General features: G+C 35.8%; 4 protein-coding genes across 5 annotated transcripts in view; 1 reads left to right on the top strand and 3 right to left on the bottom strand.

The window, feature by feature from the left end:
- Positions 1-2,984: 2,984 nt before the first annotated feature.
- LOC112159132 (F-box only protein 6) lies at positions 2,985-5,388 on the top strand. The gene is made up of 6 exons (XM_024293020.2): positions 2,985-3,398; positions 3,804-4,053; positions 4,203-4,317; positions 4,412-4,507; positions 4,721-4,856; positions 4,949-5,388. Exons 1-6 carry the CDS (start codon positions 3,324-3,326, stop codon positions 5,093-5,095), a joined length of 819 nt encoding a protein of 272 aa, XP_024148788.1. The 5' UTR covers positions 2,985-3,323; the 3' UTR covers positions 5,096-5,388.
- Positions 5,389-5,965: 577 nt separating this feature from the next.
- On the bottom strand, positions 5,966-12,223 carry LOC112159133 (cell division control protein 42 homolog). 2 transcript variants are annotated; one of them, XM_024293021.2, is made up of 6 exons: positions 12,065-12,223; positions 11,393-11,533; positions 11,245-11,317; positions 9,653-9,762; positions 7,730-7,927; positions 5,966-7,587 (listed from the first exon to the last, which is right to left on the bottom strand). In XM_024293021.2, exons 2-6 carry the CDS (start codon positions 11,495-11,497, stop codon positions 7,498-7,500), a joined length of 576 nt encoding a protein of 191 aa, XP_024148789.1. In that variant the 5' UTR covers positions 11,498-11,533; positions 12,065-12,223; the 3' UTR covers positions 5,966-7,497. The 2 variants fall into 2 exon arrangements, with proteins under 2 accessions (XP_024148789.1, XP_024148790.1); XM_024293022.2 differs by having other exon boundaries at positions 5,966-6,978.
- A 2,353-nt stretch (positions 12,224-14,576) lies between these two features.
- Positions 14,577-15,700, bottom strand: LOC112159572 (CMRF35-like molecule 7). The gene is made up of 4 exons (XM_024293738.2): positions 15,624-15,700; positions 15,184-15,549; positions 14,882-14,954; positions 14,577-14,770 (listed from the first exon to the last, which is right to left on the bottom strand). The coding sequence occupies exons 1-4, from the start codon at positions 15,658-15,660 to the stop codon at positions 14,656-14,658; spliced, it is 591 nt and encodes a 196-aa protein (XP_024149506.1). The 5' UTR covers positions 15,661-15,700; the 3' UTR covers positions 14,577-14,655.
- Positions 15,701-19,467: 3,767 nt separating this feature from the next.
- The window catches only part of mfsd4ab (major facilitator superfamily domain containing 4Ab), a 4,370-nt gene continuing 2,709 nt past the window's right edge, over positions 19,468-21,128 (bottom strand). Inside the window, exons 9-10 of the mRNA XM_024292846.2 lie at positions 20,349-20,469; positions 19,468-20,249 (exon numbers count right to left, since the gene is read on the bottom strand). Of these exons, the coding sequence (XP_024148614.1) occupies positions 20,152-20,249; positions 20,349-20,469 (219 nt within the window). The 3' untranslated portion in view covers positions 19,468-20,151. The remainder of the gene's footprint in view (positions 20,250-20,348; positions 20,470-21,128) is intronic.

Raw genomic sequence — 21,128 nt, 5'->3', positions numbered from 1 at the left:
GATCCCTTATAGCTAAAAACTCTATTTTTTTATGCTTGCATTACATTTTTAAACTGCTGTACACATTATAAAAACGCAATATAAGGATAAAGACTTGACTTTGCCTTTCTAATGGGGTTAAAAAAAGTTAGCCCCGCCAACTGGAGGGTCATTGAAAAAGAAAATCGAACAAACTCTTAATGATGACTCAAAGGCGGAAAAGGTAGCGGCTAGCGTGTCTCCCTCAGGTGCTGGAGAAGAGAAGATGGTATCTTCCCACTGACTGCAGTCAAATGAGCCGCTGTTCGCATTTCTGTGGTCAAATCAGCCGTCACTGGATTTTTTGTGCGAGTTTCATACAATACCATAACGTGGAGTGAAGAATCAGCAACCAGCAGATGACGTTAACTCCATGAATGTCATTGTTGTGGAATGATTTGTTCTATACTGACTGCTGCTTTGAATATTGACTTTGTCAAGTAATTAGTCCAACCTGGCAACAAATAGTTTTCCAGTATTTAAAATAAATAAATAAATAAATTGCTCTACATTTGAGGACTATGTTTATTTCCACTTTTATAAAGTTTTTTAACTTCTGAAATTTTCTGTTATTTTGCTTTCTGTGTAAAAGAAACTCCAAAATAAACAATATTTGTGAAAAATTTTGCTGCACCAGATTAATTGCAGAGTTTCTTTATTACACACATCTACTTACGTAGTTTATAGTAATGTAACTTTTGTCTTCAGAAAGTGTGAGAAATCAAGTGATTCATATGGAGAAGAAAGGTTACAATCAATCCTCCATGGATGTTTTTCAACCAAGACATACAAAAATCTTAGAGTCCCATAATTCAATAGGCTGATTAAAAGAATACATTCACACAACACTTATGAAAATTTGTCATCAAAGTGCGTCATTTTGCATGCTTCAATATCACCCTTCATCAACAGGGATATCAGGAAGGCCGGGGACTGGACTTGGATGTTCATTATGAATGAGTTCATCGGTGTGAGAAGAGGAAATGTCCAGCTTTTAATCAACATCTCCTTAAACTGGACTGAAAGGAGAAATAATAATGATGATTATTTATTTATGTATTATTATTATAGCCTACCTTTATATTTTGAAAGAAAATGATGCCAATAATAATACCAAAGTAAAATTAGAAATAAAATAACATTATTAAAATAAAAATGAGATAAATAAAGGCATTAATCCATTTTGCGAAATGTAGTTCAAATAAATTGTCCTCCTATTTATATTTTAGGTATAATACATAAATACATACATTTGTTATATATATGAAGAATCCGATTTCTGTTTAAAAAAATACGAAAACAAAAATGACCTAAAATTACAAAATTGTTTAGATAAACTGATTTTTAAGAACAATTGACCTTAACCCTTTAAGGGCGAACGTGTCGCCCCAGACACATTTGGACACGTGCTCTTTGAATTACCGTAACTCCTGAACCGTTTGCTCTATTTTAAAAATTTCAACAGTTTCTGAAAGCTGAGACATTGCGCTTTCTTGTGAATATCAGTTCATTACGGTAATTCTACCCAGAAGCCCGCGGGGGGCTCCGTTGTTTACCGGTGAGACAGACGGAGCGGAGGAGAGATGCAGAGACCGGAGCGGTCGAAGAGAGTTTTTATAACGGCGAAAAAAATAAGAAAAATGTCTGAAAGACGACCATCGTGGCAAATATAACCTTCATGGAGGTTCAGAGAAGACTTTGAGACCGAAGGAGCAACAAGAAGGAGTCATTTTTGGCGAGAAAAGGTAACATTTGTGGAGCTGCATTTCCGTGTTTTTTCCTGAAGGAATCAAGCAGTTGCTAGCTAGTTTTTACTCTGAAACACAAACTGTGTGAGAGAAATGACATTCAGATGTCAGTTAGATTATTTTTTTACTCATATATTATAAGTAATCTTATAAAATAGGCATATATTTATGTTTGTTCAGGAAGTAAATATCATAATAAATAAAAACCATGTTTCTTCAAGTGTCCTGTGGGCTGCAGCTGATGATGCTGGAGGACCAAAGAGGAGAAAACGTGAGGATGCTGGAGGTTCTGGTGATCTGGTCAGAGATCAAAGCTGCTCATCACATCAACAACAGTGGAAGAGATTCAGAACCATCTGATGGAGATCCTCATCCACTGAGATTCAACCCCAGACGGATCCCAGGTGTCCAACCATCTCTAAGTACAGAAAACCATCACCAGGTGAAATCTTTTCCCACTGATGCTGCAAACTTTGCACCAAGAGCACTTCCTGGAAGTTTGGGACTTTGGACTGTCACTGGCAGCATCACCAAGACCTTTGAGGAGCCAAAGAGGACAGATCTCCACTGTGTCACCAAAAACGCCTGTAGATATTTGGCATTTTATGCCCTGTTTTTTGCACATTTAGAGGGAAATATACAAAAATGTTGTTGTAAATTGCTTGACATTGAATAAAATTAATCTTTTAACAAACAAAATCTGTTCTTCATGTACATTTGCACTGTTTTTCTCACTAAAAAAATCTAAAAATCACATTTCGATTTTGTGTTTTTTTACTTTTTAAATTTGTCTAACACTATTTTAGAATTAAAAAAAATGTAAAATGATTATTTATATTGAAAATTCAATGTCTCCTGGAAAAAGGGGCAAAAGCACACATTTTTAGGACATTCTCTGACCCTTTCAGAGTCAAAATTAGCAGAAAGGTCCAGGCGGACATTTTGAGGCTTAGGCCTTAAAGGGTTAAAATTAGTTTTCATATGTTAATTAATCCAACCAAAGAGAATGCTGATGGGTTCCCGGAAGTGCCTCTGTTCTCTTCGAGAATTCTCGAAGTAGGTGGATGAATGTTTTATACACCGGCATACACCGAACTTGGCTTGATCACTAAACCACAGTTTTCCACCGTCAGTTTTGCTGATCTGTATGTCATATTTACATTTACAACAGTTGTTTAAATTTCAAATTCCCCATAGGATAATTAGATACACTTTTGTCTTTCATAACATGTCATTAATAATCAGCTCCGCCAACTTGAGGACCATTGTAACAAAATCGAGCGACGCCCTGATGACTAACGAAACCGAAAGACGTCGGGCGTCAAACCCGTCTTACTAAACGATTAATTTTGAATAAGAATCGTTTTGACGTAGAAATAGCTTACATTTTGAACTGTTTATCGCTGTATATTTATTCCAATTAAATTTTACGTCTGCGATTGTCTCTATCTGGAAACGCAGTGACGGACGAATATTTTCGATTTTTACTATACAAACGCTAAAACGTGGGTTGAAAGCTCAAAGTAGCTCAAAGTTGTCTTATTTGTTTTCCGAGACATGAAGAGACGCTTTAAAGTAATGGGAGCGACTCAGAGCGCAGATTTAAACGTCCAGAATGACTCAAGGAAAGCTGTAAGTATTTCCTGCTATGGCAGTATGGCATACAGTCAGTGGGTAAGCTCAAGTGAACCTAATGCAAGGAGCGATTAATATAACTCTAAAGAAAGTAAAAAAAAAAAAAAATCTGTTTATTTTCTACGCTTTCTGAGCTTCGTAGTTCCAATTAATAATTGTAAATAATTACTTTTTACGAACATTTCACATTTCAGAGGTATACTGAAAGCGTTTTAGCTTAAACGTAGAAGGAACCATCCATCTAAAATTTAGAGGGGTGTTTGTAGCAGAAATACCTTAAGAGTGTCAAATTGAGATTGTAGATTCACACACACACATATATAAGTGTGTGTGTGTGTGTTTATCTGTTTTGTGGGGTTTCCCCTCCCTTTTCTTTTTTTCTAATTAATATTAATTTCGCAGACTTTCCAATTCCCCCTGGACATCCTGGAGGAAATATTCCTAAATGTCCCCCCATATCAGGTGGTTCGTGGTTGTCGCTTAGTGTGCCAAGACTGGAAAGAAGTTGCTGACAGAGACTCATTCTGGATAGAAAGATGCAGAAGAGAAGGATATCACAGCCAGCATGCCTCCGAAATACCTAGGGACTGGAAATATTTCTACTTTACTCACAAGAAAAGAAGAAATCTTCTTAAAAATCCAAGAGGAGAAGGTGAGACAAGTGCCCCCACTGGTAGTTAAACTAGAAGAACTAGAAGGGTGTTTGTCACCAGACAGGTTAGAGATAAGATCTTAAGAGTGGCAGATGGATGATGTAAATTCATTTTTAAAATCTTTTCACCAAGCGATGTTTGTGTTTAGATGGGTTTGATGGGTGGACGATAGTCGAAAATGGTGGTGACCGATGGAAAATTGAAGATCCTATGGTGTCGCATCCAAATGAAGGAGTCCAGAAAAACTTTGTAACCTCTTATGGGTGAGTATTCATCAGCAGGGAGCCAGTAATTACAACGCACTAATCTTTTTTTGTAGATTGTAAACGTTTCAAAGATGTTTTCTTCTGTCTTCAGAATGTGCTTGAAGTCGCAGCTGATTGATTTAAAGAAAGAAGGATACAACTCTTCATTTATGGATGAAATCCAGCCACACATCCGGATATCTGACTGGTAAGAGGGCTACTGTCTCTCAGTTCCTGTGCTGCAACAAGATGCTATAAACCAAGACAAGATAAACTAAATTGTTTCAAAAATGTTGTAATGTGAAGTTTTTAAAACATAATTTATAAAATGACAAATCATGTTGAAAAATACTTGTTGCAGAAATACAAAATGTATATTAAACTTTGGGAGAATGTCTTAAGTCTTCCTTTTGCTTTGTAGGTACGCGCCTCGATGGGATTGCGGCTGTTTATATGTAATCACGGCGGAGCTTCTGAATGACAAGAAGAAAGTTGTTCGGAAATTTGCTCCTGAAACTGTTACGTTTGCTCAGTGGAACGAACAGCAGTGGAATCTGGTATGTCTCCAACTAGAAAGTCCAGAGGCAGTTGGCATTGATATAGTCCAGAGGCAGTTGTCCTGATATTCATGACTCTCTTTATTTTTCAGAGGACTTATGTTTTCAAAGATTATGGGCCCGGAGTGAGATACATCAGATTTACACACGGCGGCAAAGACACACAGTTCTGGGCAGGCTGGTTTGGAATTCGAGTGACGGATAGCTGTGTTGAGATATGTCCAGCTGATGACTCGTAGGTTTTGGAGATTCACATAAAGGTTATTTAAATGGTGGCTCGTTGAAATGTTTATTATTTAATCAAAGATTGCCTTTTAAAGCTTGTCAAGGCACTGTATCACTGCAAGTTAAGATAAAAAAAACTGTATTTACATGTGCTTTAAAGAGCTTGTTTGATTTAAATGTAATCAACTTTTCCATCCATCAACTATTAATCTATAAAAAAAAGAATCTCTTTATCTGTTTTCGGCCTCTTCTTCTGCTCCTTCTTTTATGTTGTCTATTGATATTTAGTCCTAAATGTAAAAACATACTTTACATCAATGTAGATGAACGTGATCTTTGCCAAATGGTTGCTAACTTACTGTAGAATACATGATTCTGTTAATGAGGTCAAGTCATTTTTCTATGATGGGGTGGTGTTGGATAGTTTCTCTTTTTCTACCTCGCGCTGAAAGCAATCACATTTTTCTGATACATTTACTTAACTCCTATTGTGATACTGTGGTTGTGGAGCCTTAGGGGTAAATCACCCATTTTTTGTGAGATTATCTCCTGTTTTAGACGACAGGTTAGACTGTGTTGTCTTAAAGGCCAATTGGCACATCTGACATTAAAGTTAGTTTTGTTTTTAATATTTTGGCCCTGGTTTAGGCAGAGGTGGAATGCTTCCCTTTTAACTTTTGTTTCTCAAGAAAAATGTATTGCTAGGTTGCTCATTGTGGTTTAAAGACTTTATTAAGTCTTTTCCTTTTTACGCTATGCCATATAACATCATAAATTTAAAAAAAGCACTTTACTCAAAAGTGAGAATGTTTAGTTATGTTTAAAGATCATTCTTGTATTATGTGAACATGAACACATTATCCAATAATAAAGAAAAATATAACTATAATTATAATACTGCTTTATTGTGGTTCTTTTACAAGCAATAAAAATCCCCAAAACACAACTTGTCAAACTTAATACAAATCAGATGCATTTTCCTCGTAATTCCATCTTGGTTTCTTTGAACCGCATTATTAATAAACTTTGAATGAATACATTATCACAACTATATTTGCAAATTCAAGCTCCTACCCTTGAATAAGTTCGAATGTAGTAAAAGAAGTAGTTCAGTCCCATAGAATCTCAAAGTGTAAATGATGCTGAGTAGCTAATGAGTCTGATAAACTCACCTTGCATCACCTCCGTAACACACTTTGTTGGAAAACTAAAAGGGACAACTAGGAGCTCAAACTGTTTTGAAGCACTCTGATACAAACGCTTTGAAAGTTTCTACAGCAACAGTCATCTGAATTTTATTTCTGAATACAACTTCAAAGCCTCCATAAGAGTTTAACATCCAACTCTTGGGAGTAAAAAACTTTTCCAAACGGCGTGAAGAACACTTCTATGACCAAAACAGGAGGAATACAGTTGAAACAAAGTTATGTCACAATTTTAACAGGAAGGAAGCATTACAGAAAAATGTAAGCATTTGTTTGTACAGGAAACTAAAAAAAAATTGAACACACATTGGTCCTTTTGGAATAAAAACCCCCACAAAAATTCTTTAAACCGTCTTCTTCAATTTGTCAGCGGCCTAAGCAGTGAGGTTTTACATCATGTACAGTCATTTTAAGTGACATCAAAGGTTATTCAGCCTCAAAATCATTTTACATATGAAAAAGAAGCTTTCATGTTAAGTCAGTGAGATGGTTAATATTTTATATCTCAACTCGTGGTGGAATGTGCTTCTGCAGAAAAACCTCTTGAATACCATCAAGTTAAATTTAGAAAAGGATGTGAGGACCGACCAGCGTGAGGAAGCTTAGAGCAGAGCACATTTACGTTTTTGCTTAGGCTCGGGAGGCTCCAGGGCAGCCAGTATTGCCTCATCAAACACATTCTTTAATCCTTTCTGTGAAAACAAAATGTTATTATTCAAAAAAGGTAGTCCAGACAAACACATTTGCATCTGCTAGAGCCTAAAACGAGTAGAAATGAGGCAGGGCAATGAAAGATTTCCTTTATTCAGATAATGTTTTGTAAGATTCTCTCCATGATCAAGATGAGTAAAGATCTTGATTTAGCAGAAAAAAAAATCACTACTATTGTAAGACAAAATAATAGCAAATGTTTCTTACAGGATACAACACATGAGCTTTGTTCCTACCATTAAAAAAAAAAACACATCTTAATTGTGTCTTATTGTATTAATTTGCACACAAAGTGAAATTGAAAATTGGCATTCTGTCATCTTAGGCAACATGTGTGATCGTGGTTAGACCGAGTTGAAAAGAAAGTACACAAACAGAAAGAAAACAGTAAACAGGCACAGAGTTTCAAAGAAATGCATGGTTACTTCAGTGACAGACATTTCTTTGCTATCAATAAGCAGCAGACAATTGAGAGGCAAAGCAAGGACGTTAAGAAGACATCAGAACAAACAGCATTTTCTCTTTCTCTGAGTTTCGGGGGGCTCTAATGCGGCTAGGATAGCCTCATCGAATACGTTCTTCAGTCCCCGCTACAGATAAAGGAGAAGAAGGGACAAGCACAGGTACACACACAGTTAGAGTTTGCAAATGCAGTTAGCAAAAGACAAGACAAAGCATGTTCAGCCTAGATCGGACATATTAAATACACAGTAGATTAAAGTAAGATCTTACCTGAGTTAGGGCTGAGCACTCGACGTATTTGACTGCCTTGAGGTCACGAGCCAGCTTTTCTGCCGTCTCAGGGGTGATCGGCTTCTGTTTGTTCTTGGCCAACTTCTCCACTGTAGAAGGGTCATCGCGCAGGTCAATCTGAGTGCCTACCAAAAGGAACGGGGTCTTGGGACAGTGGTGAGTTATTTCAGGAACCCACTGGAGAGGGGAAGAAACCACAAAACAATACAAGAAATTAAAGATTGGTTTGTAATTATATATGTGCATAAGTAAAGACATTTCTGTCAACAAAACAGTCAGTACATTCAAGCAGATTACCGTTTAGGATTTTTTACCACAACTTTTTTCAGGATGGTGTCCGTGGAAAACATAAAATTCTTTCCACATTTAGCCACCTTTGTAATGGGAGGGATCAGACATTAATATAAGGGTGGGGTCATCTGGACCCCATAAGAGAGCACAAGGGTTAAGACAACTCTCACAACGTATAATGTTCAGCCCAAATGACATTTTCAGACAAGCTTCATACGAGTGGGACAGAAAAATGATGACAGAATTAAGCTATAGAAACAGACAAAAAAACACTGATTAATGTACATACAGAGGAAATCTGAGTAAAAACACTAGTTAAAAGAATAAAAAACACCAAGAAATCAACTGTTTGTTGTTACTAATCGTTGTTAGAGCAACTTAATCGCTATAAAACAAGTTTATAGACCAGTCTACCATCCTTTTGTCTAAAAAAGACCTTCCAGTAAATCTAGCAGCTTTATCAAGTCCTGCTAAAACCATGTTCCCACCTTTCCCAGGATTGCACGTTTAAGTGACCACTTCCAATGAAGAGTCTGAGTAAACAAGTTTTAGGCTTCCGCATTCGAAATGTGTAGAAAGTTTCTACTACCGTTTTCAGGCTCTACATTCAAAACACTTGAACCAGGTCAAACTTTGACCAACCAGGGACTCGGATTTTGCAGTGATGTATGGATGACGTCCATTCTATTATGATGTATAAAAAACATCTTATCGGTTAAAACTGTAAAGGCTAAGTCTTTACAGTTCCAGGCACATTGTCAGACAAATTAAGTGACTTTATTATTTAATGATCGCCAAAACACACAATGTCTACTTTCCAAACTGAGAAGTTGGTAGAACCAATCTGTCTGTAGATCATTGGCCACAACTACCAGCTGCTGCACAGCTGTTTATGCGAGTTTCCATGGTAACCATTGGGTTCATCCTACTTAATCTGATTGCTACAAAGTAGAGCTGGGCAGCATTACAGGCTCTTAGCTATTTTTCATTCACAAACTGAGGGATGCATTAGCAAGACTGTTATTTCAAGGGAGTATGTGACGTGAGTCATCATGGAGCTGTGAGCCGCTGGAGCTTCTCATCTATCCTCCATTCAGCAAAAGAGGAAGAAATGCCGCTCTAAACCTATATTTTCTTTTTTTATGCGATCAGTGACTTTAATTTCTTTACAATCATGCTGAAGGACAGTGAGTCAGTGAATGAAACGGCAAACAAAATAATGGCCAGAACTCTTGGCAAGAGACTAATAGGAAGCAGCTGCACTCGTGTTCCTTCATACACAGCAAACACTGCATCCCTACACCACTGGCACCAGGAAATGGTGTGTGCTGAGAGCTTGGCTCCCAACCACAGCAAGCTGAGATCACACAGCTTATCCAGCTAATTACCATGAAAGTTAGATGGCTCTAAAAATGATTAAAGTGGATTTAGCTTCTAGAGGCCATTTAAAGTAAGAATAAAGTAAAACATTCTGCAAAATGTTCCCCAAAGTGCACATTTTTTGATCCACAAATATGATTTTGATGTTTGAATCATGACATTGGTATAATATCTAAAGGCTGAAAAAGAACCAACAAATAAATAGAAGGATCAGTCATAATGGAGACTCACCTTTTCTTTAACATTCTCAAAAGAAGAAGGTGACACAACTGAGAAACAAACTAGGAAGACGTCGGTCTGAGGGTAGCTTAGGGGTCTTAACCTGTCGTAATCCTCCTGACCTGTAGACAGACAATTGGTTTAATATGGGGGACATTGTGATGGTAAATGAAAGTCAAAACAGTTGGCAGCAGTCTGCAATAATAATGTAGAGAAATCCAAGTGAACAGACACAAACATCTGCTCAAAACGACTAATAAAACAAAAGTCTTTGATAAGAATTAAAAGATTTTCAAACTTTGGTGTTAGAATTGTACTAAGAGTACTTTGTATTCTTAGCCATTGTGTTAATAAACAATATTTTTACTTTCACCTAGATTGACAGATCTAATGAGTCTATGTTGACACCTACTGACAGCTGAGAAGAATTACAGCTTCAAAGTTATTTTGTCTTTATATTTTTATCTCTACTGTAGTTTTCACTCTAGTATAAAAGCTTTAAATGCCCATTATACAAATCAACATTTATGCATCACTAAAATGTTCTTGATTTCTTCACCAAGACAACCTTAACTGGAAATAGATAATAGTAATCATTGCATGTGTCATTTTTCAAAAGAGATCCAGACTGTTAAAGACTTCCCATGAGTCCACAAGTGTTTAGGAAAAATGCAACTATAAGAGGCTTAAATAGCAAAATGTTTACTTAAACAAGCAACTTAAAAGGGGTTTTCTCTAAGCTAACTGCTAATACCCCATTCTGTTATGAGCATATCAAGACAAAAATTATCTGCAGAAAAACACAAAAGTGTGAAACCCGATCTTAATTTTCTGGGACTCCAACATTGTTCCTTAAAAACTACTGACTGTTTTCAAACTCAGATGGAGTCACTGCTGATTGGTGTTTGATCTCTGATTGACTCAACACACCAGATCCAAGTAATCAGCAGCAAGAAGGAAAAGATCAGCTGGAAAATAAGCAGGGCAGGAGCTCTTAAAAGTCCCACTTCAACTATATTTTCTTCTATTGTAAAATTATTCCCTGTAGTCTTTTAATTATGATCATGCAGTTTTTAGCAAAAATTAAAAAGCCTGTGTCGTCTTTTTTAGACATATTTCCTCCAGCGCATAAATTTGTAAGAAATTTGCCTCTGCATTGTGGCACATAAATTAGCCAGCATTAATTTCCCATTAGCCCTTTGTTTATACTCTATCCTAGCTAATTTGTACAAGCTTGACTTGTACCAGCATAGTTCATACTGATTGGTAAACAGATTTGATAACAATTTAACTTTTATCAAAAGACCAAAGCTACTGATGACTTCTCAACAGTGATAGTTTTGCCTTTTTAGCATACAAGCAATAGGAAGTTATAAATGTTGACCACCAGGAACTAATCTAACACAATATACAATGTATTTGTATGTAAAGATAAAAATAAGAGACATTGTCTTGTATTGCTACCGCAAACCAAGCAGACATGCATTATAATCTGCAGTGCCGGTAAATGCAGCTTAAAATCTGAGGAAGTTAAAATTGGAAAACATTTTAAATACATTTTATGTAAATTTTACTGAAATAAAACAATTTAAATAAAGTCATACCTGCTGTATCAAATAACCCCAGGGTGTATGGTTCACCTCCAATCATTACAGTTACTGCATAGTTGTCAAATACCTGTGATAATAATAATAATATCCAAATCAATCATAAACATTTAACAAGAAGGAACAATCTGTGAGGAATACTTACTGTTGGTACATATTCAGAAGGGAATTTGTTGGTGGTGTATGAAATCAGCAGGCAGGTTTTTCCTACTGCACCATCACCCACCACAACACATTTGATCGTCTGCATCTCTGTGCTTTCTGCTGCTGTTAGCAACTGTGAGAACTGCAGAGAGAAGGAGGTGTTGCCTCACTTACTTAGGTTGGACCATTTCAGATGATACATTATCTAAACATTGTAGCGGCATTTCAGTTCTCTTAATTCAAAAAATCTCATCAGCGGTGAGACGAGCAGCTGAAAAAATACTCTTGTTTCATCGTTTTATTTACTTCAGTCACGCCCCAGTATCATCCACTGTTTTGAAGCTAACGATGCTCGTGCTCGTTTTTTACGCTAATGCTCGTAAAAAAACAATGATGGGTTGTATTCAAAAATAATACAAAGACTTAATCACACGCAGATAATTTATTTAATCAGAAAACATTTTTTAAATTGTATATATATTGCAAAACAAGAAATTATAATAAAGTGCTAGTAGTTGTAGCCATACAATGCTAACTTTGAATGCTAGCGTAGCAAACTAGCAAACGTTAGCATAAATGCTGCATCTCAAAGTCCGGCGGGTAAAGTAAAACTCAATATTTGTAATATTTAAATTAATTTACACAAAGGGGTTAAAACGTTTGGGCTACGTACCTATTTTACCCGTAACTGTAATGGTATCGGTGGCTGTAGGTTTCGCCGGGCGTTGGCACCAGCGAGCAGAAACTTGGTTCAGTCTGTCAGTGGGAGTCAGTCCTTACTTCCACACGACGAGCTCAACAGAATCACACCGGATGTCCCTTTCAGAATAAAACACTTGGAGTGCTGCTTAAAAAAAAAAAAAAAAAAAAAATCAAATGCTGGGATTAAATTATTTAAAAACGAATGCATACGGTAAGCATTGTTACTTTTCCAGTAACTTAGTACTGCAATTCATTACTGTTGAATTTTAAGTAATATTTTCCTTATTACATGTTCAGCAATTTGCATATTTTAATAAACGAATAGCCAAAAATGTTGTTTAAAGCAGCAAGACCAAAAGGAATGACCAGATTGCTTCAAAAATGAAGAAAAAAAATGTTCTACTTGTTAATACCCTCTTAAAACTTTATATATATATATATATATAAAATCATATTTTTTTAAAATTAAACCAATGAACTGATGTATTAATGCACACAAACAATTTACCTTTCTTGTTTTAGTTCTAATGAGCGTTTTTTAATCCAGTTTTCACCGTGCCACAAGCACTGTCCTGTCATAGACTAGGTTAGGTTGCATTTTTTAGTACATGTCTGTCTCTAGTTCTCTTTTCCTTGTTTACTATTTTTTTACCCAAAATAATAGTCTCTATTTATGGTCCTCAAATTGTTTGTTTAGTGCTTTAATATTACCAGAAGTATACAATATTAAACTGATATTTACACCACCCCTGACATACATTTGTCACTTTATAATGTATTCTGCTTCTACAGGTTTTATAAAGAAGTTAAAATGAAAAGTAAAAGAGGAGTCTTGTATATTACATTTCTAAAAGAGTACTATTGACAGTCAAATGATGAGAAACAACAGTAACAGTTAATTTGTATATCATGTAGGTTATTACTATGAATTAACTTGCAAAACACTAATAATTAAAACTCAAAATTCTGCAGTCATCACAATGCAGGGTTTTGGGAATTAAATTTCCATCTGTATGCAACATGTCATTTTCGCTACATGTTCTTGTTTGGATGTGTTAGTGTGCATTTTAGACAATTCTCCCTTGGCTTTTATTTTATTAGCACAGCCTCCCTGGTTGTGTTTGGTCTCTTGACAAAAGCTTCAGTTTCGAGGGTGATGTCACCTCATCAGTCTCTCCTACCTGAGATATTTTTCCTGAATTGAGGAGTTCTATTCTTTTACAGATAATAATTAATATTTTTCTTAAATAATAAGATTAATGGATTCTTGGTAGATTGATTAAGCATAGTTTAATGTCCCTCTATTGCTCTTCCATCACAGGAATTCAGATCAAAATATGTTGTGGGTTGTTGCATTTGTTTTTAGCCAACTCTGTATTTCATTTGAGAAATGAGGATGTTTCAGTGAGGTAAATAAGTATTTGAACACCCAATGATTTTGCAAGTTCTCTCACTAAGAAATCATGGAAGAGTCTGACATTTTCATCTTAGGTGCATACCCACTGTGGAAGACCTTACCTAAAAAAATCTTGAAATCATTTAGTATGATTATTTTAAAAATAATTTATTTGTATGCTACTGCTGCAAACACATATTAGACCAGCTGGCTATCAGCTGGACACCACTCCACCCCATACAACCACTAAGACTCCAACTACTAAAATGGCCAAGACCAAAGAGCTGTCCAAAGACACCAGAGACTAAATTGTAGACCTCAACAAGAATGGAAATGTCTCTGGGGTAATTACCAATCAGCTTGGTGAAAAAAGATCCACTGTTGGCGCAATTATTAGAAAATAGAAGAAGCTAAACATTACTGAATCTCCTTCAGACCGGGTCTCCATGCAAGATCTCACTCAGTGGGTTCTTAATGATCCTAATAAAGCTGATGAATCAGCTCAGAGCTACACAGGAGGAGCTGTTCAATGAACTGCAAAGAGCTGGGATCACCGTTTCCATGGTTACTGTTGGTAATCCAATAAGACGTCTTGGTTTGAAATCATGCATGGCATGGAAGGTCCCATGCTTAGACCAGCACATGTCTTAAGTTTGTCAATGACCATTTGGATGATCCAGAGGAGTCATGGGAGAAATAACTTGGTCAGATGAGACCAAAATAGAATCTTTCGAAATAATTTTTCTTGCGGAGGTTCTGGAGTGGCCTAGCCAGTTTCTAGACCTAAACCCAATAGAAAATCTATGTATGGAGCTCAAACTTTGTGTTGCTCAACAACAGCCCACAAACCTGATTGATCTAGAGAAGATCTGTGTGGAGGAGTGGGACTTTTTGCTTTGAAAAGCAAGGTGAGCAAGCCTCAGTGGATATTTGATATAGAAGCCAAGAGATATAAGATAATGATGTTCAAGTGAACCAAATTTTAATATAGATTAGTAATTTTTAAATGGGTGACCTTATGCAACCTCTGTAAAATATATGCCATTAAACGTTTTAGATATGTGTATACAAATAAATATATTCAAAATATAGACAACACAAAATCAGTTTATTGAGACACTTCATTTCACATTTATGTACACATTTCATATTGACATTTTTGATGATCAAATAACAGTCCTCATGTTTGTTGCAGTTTTTATCCTCCACACTATAAAATGAGTCGATGCCAAACACGTCAACATCGCAAAAAAAAGAATCCAGCGGAGAGTCATCCACCAACTAAAACACAGAATCAAATCACAATCAAATTACTTCCTTTATAGATTACCAATTGAAATAGTTTTGATTATTTTTACTTGGGTGGCATCACGCTTATTCTTAGCGTCTCACCTGTTCTCTTCTTGTTCTTTATCTATTATTTGAATGGAGTTACTTTCAGTAGTGGTAGATGGAGTGGTCTCTCCTGAAAGAAACGTAGATTATAAATTAGTAAATACAATACAAGATGCTAAAATATACAAGGAATGTGTTGCTTTTGTGGCTTGATTGGGTCAAAGTTATCATTTTAGCACTTTTAGATGTATTAGTATCTCAAAATAAATAAAGATTTCCTTGATTTATCGGTAACAGAAGTAGAACGAATGTTTTGAGTATGATGATGATGATGCATCTGTTCATCTGCAGAAACATACCTACGTCTGAGATACGGAGTGCCACTCTTTTAAAGACATTTCTTCCAGATCGAGAGATGACACACCAGTAAGTGTCTTCATCCTGTTTTCTGAGGAGACTCATTGTTACGTTGAAGACTCCAGCTCTGTTGTCATCAACGATGAAGGTTCTGTTGGTGCTTTTCCTCTTGGGAGTTCTTACGACTATCCGACACAGTTCATATATTGACCCCTTGCACCAGTATTTTGGGTTGTCCTTAAATTCGAGGTCGTACTGACAGGAGACGGTTAGGGATCCACTGCGTGCTCCCGTGACCTCCTCTGGAGCGGACAACTGAATAGAGCCCACTCTTTGCTTGTTCAACCACAAGACACTGAGCAAGAAAGCTGCAAAGTGCAAAAACACTGTTATTAATCCATCTTTACTTTCTTGTAAAAGTAATCGAGTATTTAGGATTTACCTTTAAATATGTGGACCAGCATCCTCAATGTCCTCATGGGGAATTAAAAAGGAAGAGTGGTGAAAAGCACAGGAGGCGCAGCCCGTATTAGAGGGGGGCAACTTCTTCTTTGGGGTTTTGCTGACATGTAGTTGTTGAGAAATGTAATCATTGCAAAAGACTCTTTTCAGGAAGTTGGCTTTTGTTTGTGTTCAGTCAGAGCATTTGGATCACATTAATGAGACGACAGACAAAAACTTTTATTATCAAACCACAGTATTTATATATCATCCTAAATCTATGGACAGACGAGGAGCTAATTTCTATGTATAAACAACTGTATTATCAGCATAAAACCTTTGTGTCCCTAGCAGCCATCTAAAAGCTTCAAAATAAACAAGTTCCTACTTCCTCTTTTTAAAAATGTGAGGCTTTCCCAAATCCTCGTCACTTTGTCAAAATCAGGAACTTGGAAACAAATGAAACAGGAGGAGGCATCACAGAACCCTAAATGACCCCTGCTTTTAAAAACTGGTGATTCACTCAGATTTAATTTGTGATTCTTTTTTTTTATTTTATTTTGTTTGACTTTACATTGTAATGTCTAAATAATCCTGCTTTCATATTTTACACATTTAATGTTCATATTATGTGATTGACTTTTCTTTTATTAAGATAATTTTAAATCCTTAATTGTTAGCTATTGTTGTCCATACTCCTTGATTACTAGCAAACAGTTTGCTAAAGTACAATCACAATTGAAATCACATGCACCATAAGGAGGCTTCTGACTGACCGATTTTTGCGGCATGAACTCTGAGAACCAACTATTTAAATCCCCTGAAGATTGTTGATCAAGATTACTTTCCTCATTTTATTGCCAAATTAAGTTTAAACGTGCGATCTGACGCTTGGGGACCCATTTCACACGCAAAAACAGAAGTGCAAAGATGACACACAAGCACTCACGGTTGTGTCACATAGAGACGAAAATCTGTTTGTGGTTTATTTCCCTGAGAGCAGAGATTATTTTAGTGAACAGTTTATTGAGAATTCTTCTTTTTATCTAATAGAAGTGTAATATTAACAAAAAAATTACCTTTAAACGCAGTGATTTAAATTATGAATGAGTTATTTTTGACAACGTAAACATCATAATAATAATAACTTCTACAATAACAAAGGTTATCTGATTTCTCCACTGCAGAGAAAAGCAGAACTCTTCTATTTCTGTACTGTTGTTCTTGGTTTGACCTCTACCTTCCATGACACCAAAATACACAATTGTTCTTAACAAAAAAGTAGTATATGTGCCAGAAATGTACACAACAAAGACCAATTTAAAATTCCATAATTTTCCACTCAAGTTACATAAAAGATCCATTTCACCTAATATTATTATACAGTAGGTAGCAAAAAAGGACATGAGCCCCAGTCCTAAAGCTACAGTTTTTTTTCTTTTTTTTTTTCTATGGGGTGTTGTCTCTCACTTTAGTTTACTTTAAAATTATGATTCATTTTATTTATTTATTTTTCTTATCTTTCTAGGAAGTTGTGATATCTTTCATTTGGGAAAACTGTAAAACAAGGCTGAAATAACAAGTAAATTACAAAAAAAAAAAAAAAAATAATAAAGATCCACTTCAATAAAAATTGTGTTCTTGTGGCATTTCTCTCATAATGGAGGATATATATAAAGAAAATTACGCTAAAATGGCATTTCTGAGTATCTTTTTATTAAAATCATTGTGAATCAGGAGCAGATAAAAAAAAATGCAGTTTGAAAAAGTGTAATTGTAGCAGTGATGTAGGTGGTACAGTTAGTGAGCCATACTTTATCTGTCTTTGAATAGTTATGAATGCTCAGGGAAAATTAAAATTAACATTAATCTGTCTTTTGCACGTTTAATAGATGTGTGCTAAGCAAAACTGTTAAACTTTTAGAGTTTCTTGTACAACTTACTCTAGAGTTTTAAAAAACGACATTTACCTATTTAAATGTTTCTTTAAAGAAAATAATGGTTTTAACCTAATCATGTTTTCTGCAAATACAGACCAGCAAATAAAAAAAGAAAGAATTGTGACATTTTACTAATGTCATTGCAAATGGAAGAAGATCGGACTGTTTAAGATGCAGAATAACAAAGTCATTTTTCTTAACTTAAAGGCCACCCTGCAAAATATTTTACATTGTTTCTGCAAGGTAAGATAAGAGGATTTGCTCTTGAAAACTGGGCATCAAGGGCTTTAAAAACCCCCTTTAACCCCTCAAAAATTGTGTCGAGCTCTCTATGTTTTAAGATTAGCTTCACCAGTTATTATTATTTTTTAAAAAATGAAAGCAGGAGACCTCCCGATGATTTTAACGTAGCTCTGTTTACCTGTATGCCCTTGTGGTTGTTTTGCTGCTGCACTTTTGACTATTTTCTCTGTGAGGTTTAAGTAATTCTGGGCGTGATATCTAATGTGACCTCCTGTCATGGTAAATCCCTGTGGCGTGTCCAACGCAATACCTTGACATATTGAAAGTTCTCGATTATGAAATCTGAAGTTCAGCACTAAATATTTTATTTCTGGTGACATTCAAGAGAAGATGAGAGCTACCTTTGGGCACGAGGCTGAGCAGAGGAACACTGCCCGTTTTTTGATGTGGACACAATTGATTTAGGTTATCAGACTTTCAAGCCGGGCTAGAAAATATTGAATGTTTCTGGTGCATTTGAACTTATAAAAAAAAAAAGTGTTCGCCTTCAGTTAAGGATGATTAGTGTCTGTTTTTATGAGAAGAAAACTTGTAAGTGCCATGAACGATTCTTTTGCATTGCCGTTTTTATCTGCAAAAACTGTTAAAATTGTTATTCTTGCTGGTAAAAAAGCTTTGAACATCGACGGCAGGTTAATATTAGTTCCTTTGTGAAGTTTAAGGCAGCAGGGGGCTCGTTTCAATAAACTTCAGATGAGGTGATTCATGCTAATCTGCACTGTGATTAACGCAACAAGTTACGAAATCACAGATTTTGTCATTTTTCAATGGCAGATAGAGAAATGTGGACCCTGTATGACAAATGTGGTACGCAGTATGAGGTATTATAACAGCTGCAGAAACAAAATGTAAAAACTTCAAGTTGGATGATGCACCATTTAACCCTAGGGGTCTGCAACCTTCAACACTTGAAGAACTATTCAGGTCGATTTCCGATCAAAACCCAGTAGGAGCCACAAAGCCTTCACTCACCCTTTAGAAAAATAGGATACTGATTTATATTTATGTTTTGCTACTGACATAATACATTTAAATAAATTATTGTGTTTTTGTGGCATAAATAAAACATAAAAATAAAGACGAAATGGCTTTAAAAAAATGAAATAGAGCTTTGCATGACTCTCTTTCAAAATAAAAGACATCCTGCACAATAAGATCACGTCAATGCAGCAAATGTAGTAGGAAGTGTAAAGTCATCAGTGATTAAAAATAAAACAACTGTTTATTTTACTGTTTCTGGTGCATTTCGGCCCCAAATTCATAAAAATAACCAACAAAAACTAAATCAGAGCTAATGAAGTGATTCCTACCATATATTAAATCCACTTTAAATCCTTAAATTTGTTCAAAAATACAAAAATCTGCTTTATACGCCATTGGATTATAATGTAACGTAGCTTTAATTCTGGTTGTGCTTACTGACAATAAATTGATTTTCTGTGATAAATGACGCTCAAAATTAAGCCCATGACGTTGATAAACTAAAGGATTGATGGAGAATTACGGCTACTGTTGTTATGTTATGCTTTACTTTTACTTTTTAAAAGTGTTTTATTATAGTCAAAAGAGCCACAATGGAGGGGTAAAAGAGTCACATCTGGCTCAGGAGCTGCAGGTTTCCAACCCCTGATTTAAGAAAAATCTACATTTATTGGTCACCAAAGTACTAAAGTGTGTACTATTAAAAAGTACTTCATGTTTGTTAGCCTCCCTTCTGTGCTGCTGAAGGAACAAATGACTATTCTCCATGTCACTTGTTGCTTTTGACATGAATACCATGACGAGAAGTTTCTTGTTGGTGGGGGTTACAGATTGACAAAGAAGCAGTTTGACATTTGTTCTTGTTTCTCTTGAGCTAACATTTCCGAGTACAAAGTTCTTCCTTTGGTATGTTGGATTGATGTAAAACCAGACGCCAAATAGAGCATTTCAAAACCAATGAAAGCACACAACTGCACCAACTAGTGTTATATTACATATTTATACACACACATGGTAAAATATGTGAAAATAACCAGAAAAAACAGATCAAATGGCCCCAAACTTTTATGGAGAAACACAAATTCAAAGTTTTTTTAGAAACGATTTACAAAGAGGAATTTAAAAATATGTTGTTTAGGTGTTTTCTTCAACAATAAGATGTTGCTTAAGCTGTTTTAACAGATAATAACCTGAGTAAATGCTTATTCAGGAGTCGGTTGAAAAAGTCTTTGTTAATGGTTGCAATATTTATCCTCCACAGCAGAATAAAAACCAGCAGGATATTAAAAACCGCTGCTGCTCCTCTCAGCTGCTTTCTTTGTTCTCTGTTTGCTCTGTTTTGGCTGTCCCATTTTGCTCGGATGTATCTGGCTCTTCCACCATTGCCGACTTCTTTGAAGTCCCTGTTGGGATGTGAGGGAATTTTATAAAGACACAGAGTTGGAAATGTAAAAACGACAAACCTCTCTGGAAATTTCTGGAGGGTTTTAGCGATCCCGTACCTGTGAGGTAGTTTCTGTGCATTCTTTGGAACAGCAGGAGGCCGATGAAGAGGATAAAACCAATGCAGGCGATTATCATCCCACATAGCAGGAAGCTGTAGCTACCTTTAGACTGAATAATCTGAAAATAAGACAGTAAAATTAGACTCCTGCGTGTATACAAACCTCTTTTGAAGAATCTTTAGACCAGAGGTGTCAAACTCAATCGCACAAGGGGACAAAATCCAAAACACACTGTAGATTGCGGGCCGAACAGGAAACATTAATTGCACACTCAAACAATTTTTTTAAAACTTTAAAACTGTGATTTTCTAACATAATTACATAATTATCTGCAACATTACCAGTGTGAATACTGTAAGCTGAATTTGGCCGCTGAAGATGCTAGTGCTGATAGCTGAAGATGCTAAAATTGATAGCTGAAAACGCTGAAGCTAATAGCCAGCTAAAATATTAGCTAAATGCCAGATTAGCCAAAAAAAAGTAGCTTAGCCAAAACAGCTAGCATATAGCTGAAAAAATAGCTCAACTCCAAAACAAAGAACTAAAAAACAACAACTAAATTTTCCAAAACAGCTAGTGAGTAAATATTACCTTAATTCCAAAACAGCCTAAAGAACTGAAAATAAATAAATAAATTAGCCAAAACAGCTAGCTAGACCTGAAATATAAACACAAAAGGGGACCTAAAAACAGCTAGGATGTAGCTGAAAAAAATAGCTCAACTCCAAAACAACCTAGAGAACTGGAAAAAAAACAACAACAAATTAGCAAAAACAG

Source organism: Oryzias melastigma, linkage group LG7 (genome assembly GCF_002922805.2).
Source record: "Oryzias melastigma strain HK-1 linkage group LG7, ASM292280v2, whole genome shotgun sequence".
NCBI lineage: Eukaryota > Metazoa > Chordata > Actinopteri > Beloniformes > Adrianichthyidae > Oryzias > Oryzias melastigma.
Note: the sequence above shows the minus strand (reverse complement) of the source record. Positions and strands in the feature narration are given on the sequence as shown.

What these genes read in the sequence shown, in the direction of transcription:
- LOC112159132 (XM_024293020.2), top strand. Translation starts at nt 3,324, where the DNA reads ATGAAGAGACGCTTTAAAGTAATGGGAGCGACTCAGAGCGCAGATTTA. An exon ending in TAAAAATCCAAGAGGAGAAG is followed by an intron (nt 4,054 to 4,202) that starts GTGAGACAAGTG and finishes GTTTGTGTTTAG; the next exon opens with ATGGGTTTGATGGGTGGACG. An exon ending in CACATCCGGATATCTGACTG is followed by an intron (nt 4,508 to 4,720) that starts GTAAGAGGGCTA and finishes TTTGCTTTGTAG; the next exon opens with GTACGCGCCTCGATGGGATT.
- LOC112159133 (XM_024293021.2), bottom strand. Translation starts at nt 11,497, where the DNA reads ATGCAGACGATCAAATGTGTTGTGGTGGGTGATGGTGCAGTAGGAAAA. An exon ending in CTTCTGAATATGTACCAACA is followed by an intron (nt 11,318 to 11,392) that starts GTAAGTATTCCT and finishes TTATTATCACAG; the next exon opens with GTATTTGACAACTATGCAGT. An exon ending in TTGAGAATGTTAAAGAAAAG is followed by an intron (nt 7,928 to 9,652) that starts GTGAGTCTCCAT and finishes TCCCCTCTCCAG; the next exon opens with TGGGTTCCTGAAATAACTCA.
- LOC112159572 (XM_024293738.2), bottom strand. Translation starts at nt 15,660, where the DNA reads ATGAGGACATTGAGGATGCTGGTCCACATATTTAAAG. An exon ending in GCTGGTCCACATATTTAAAG is followed by an intron (nt 15,550 to 15,623) that starts GTAAATCCTAAA and finishes TGCACTTTGCAG; the next exon opens with CTTTCTTGCTCAGTGTCTTG. An exon ending in AAAGAACAAGAAGAGAACAG is followed by an intron (nt 14,771 to 14,881) that starts GTGAGACGCTAA and finishes TCTGTGTTTTAG; the next exon opens with TTGGTGGATGACTCTCCGCT.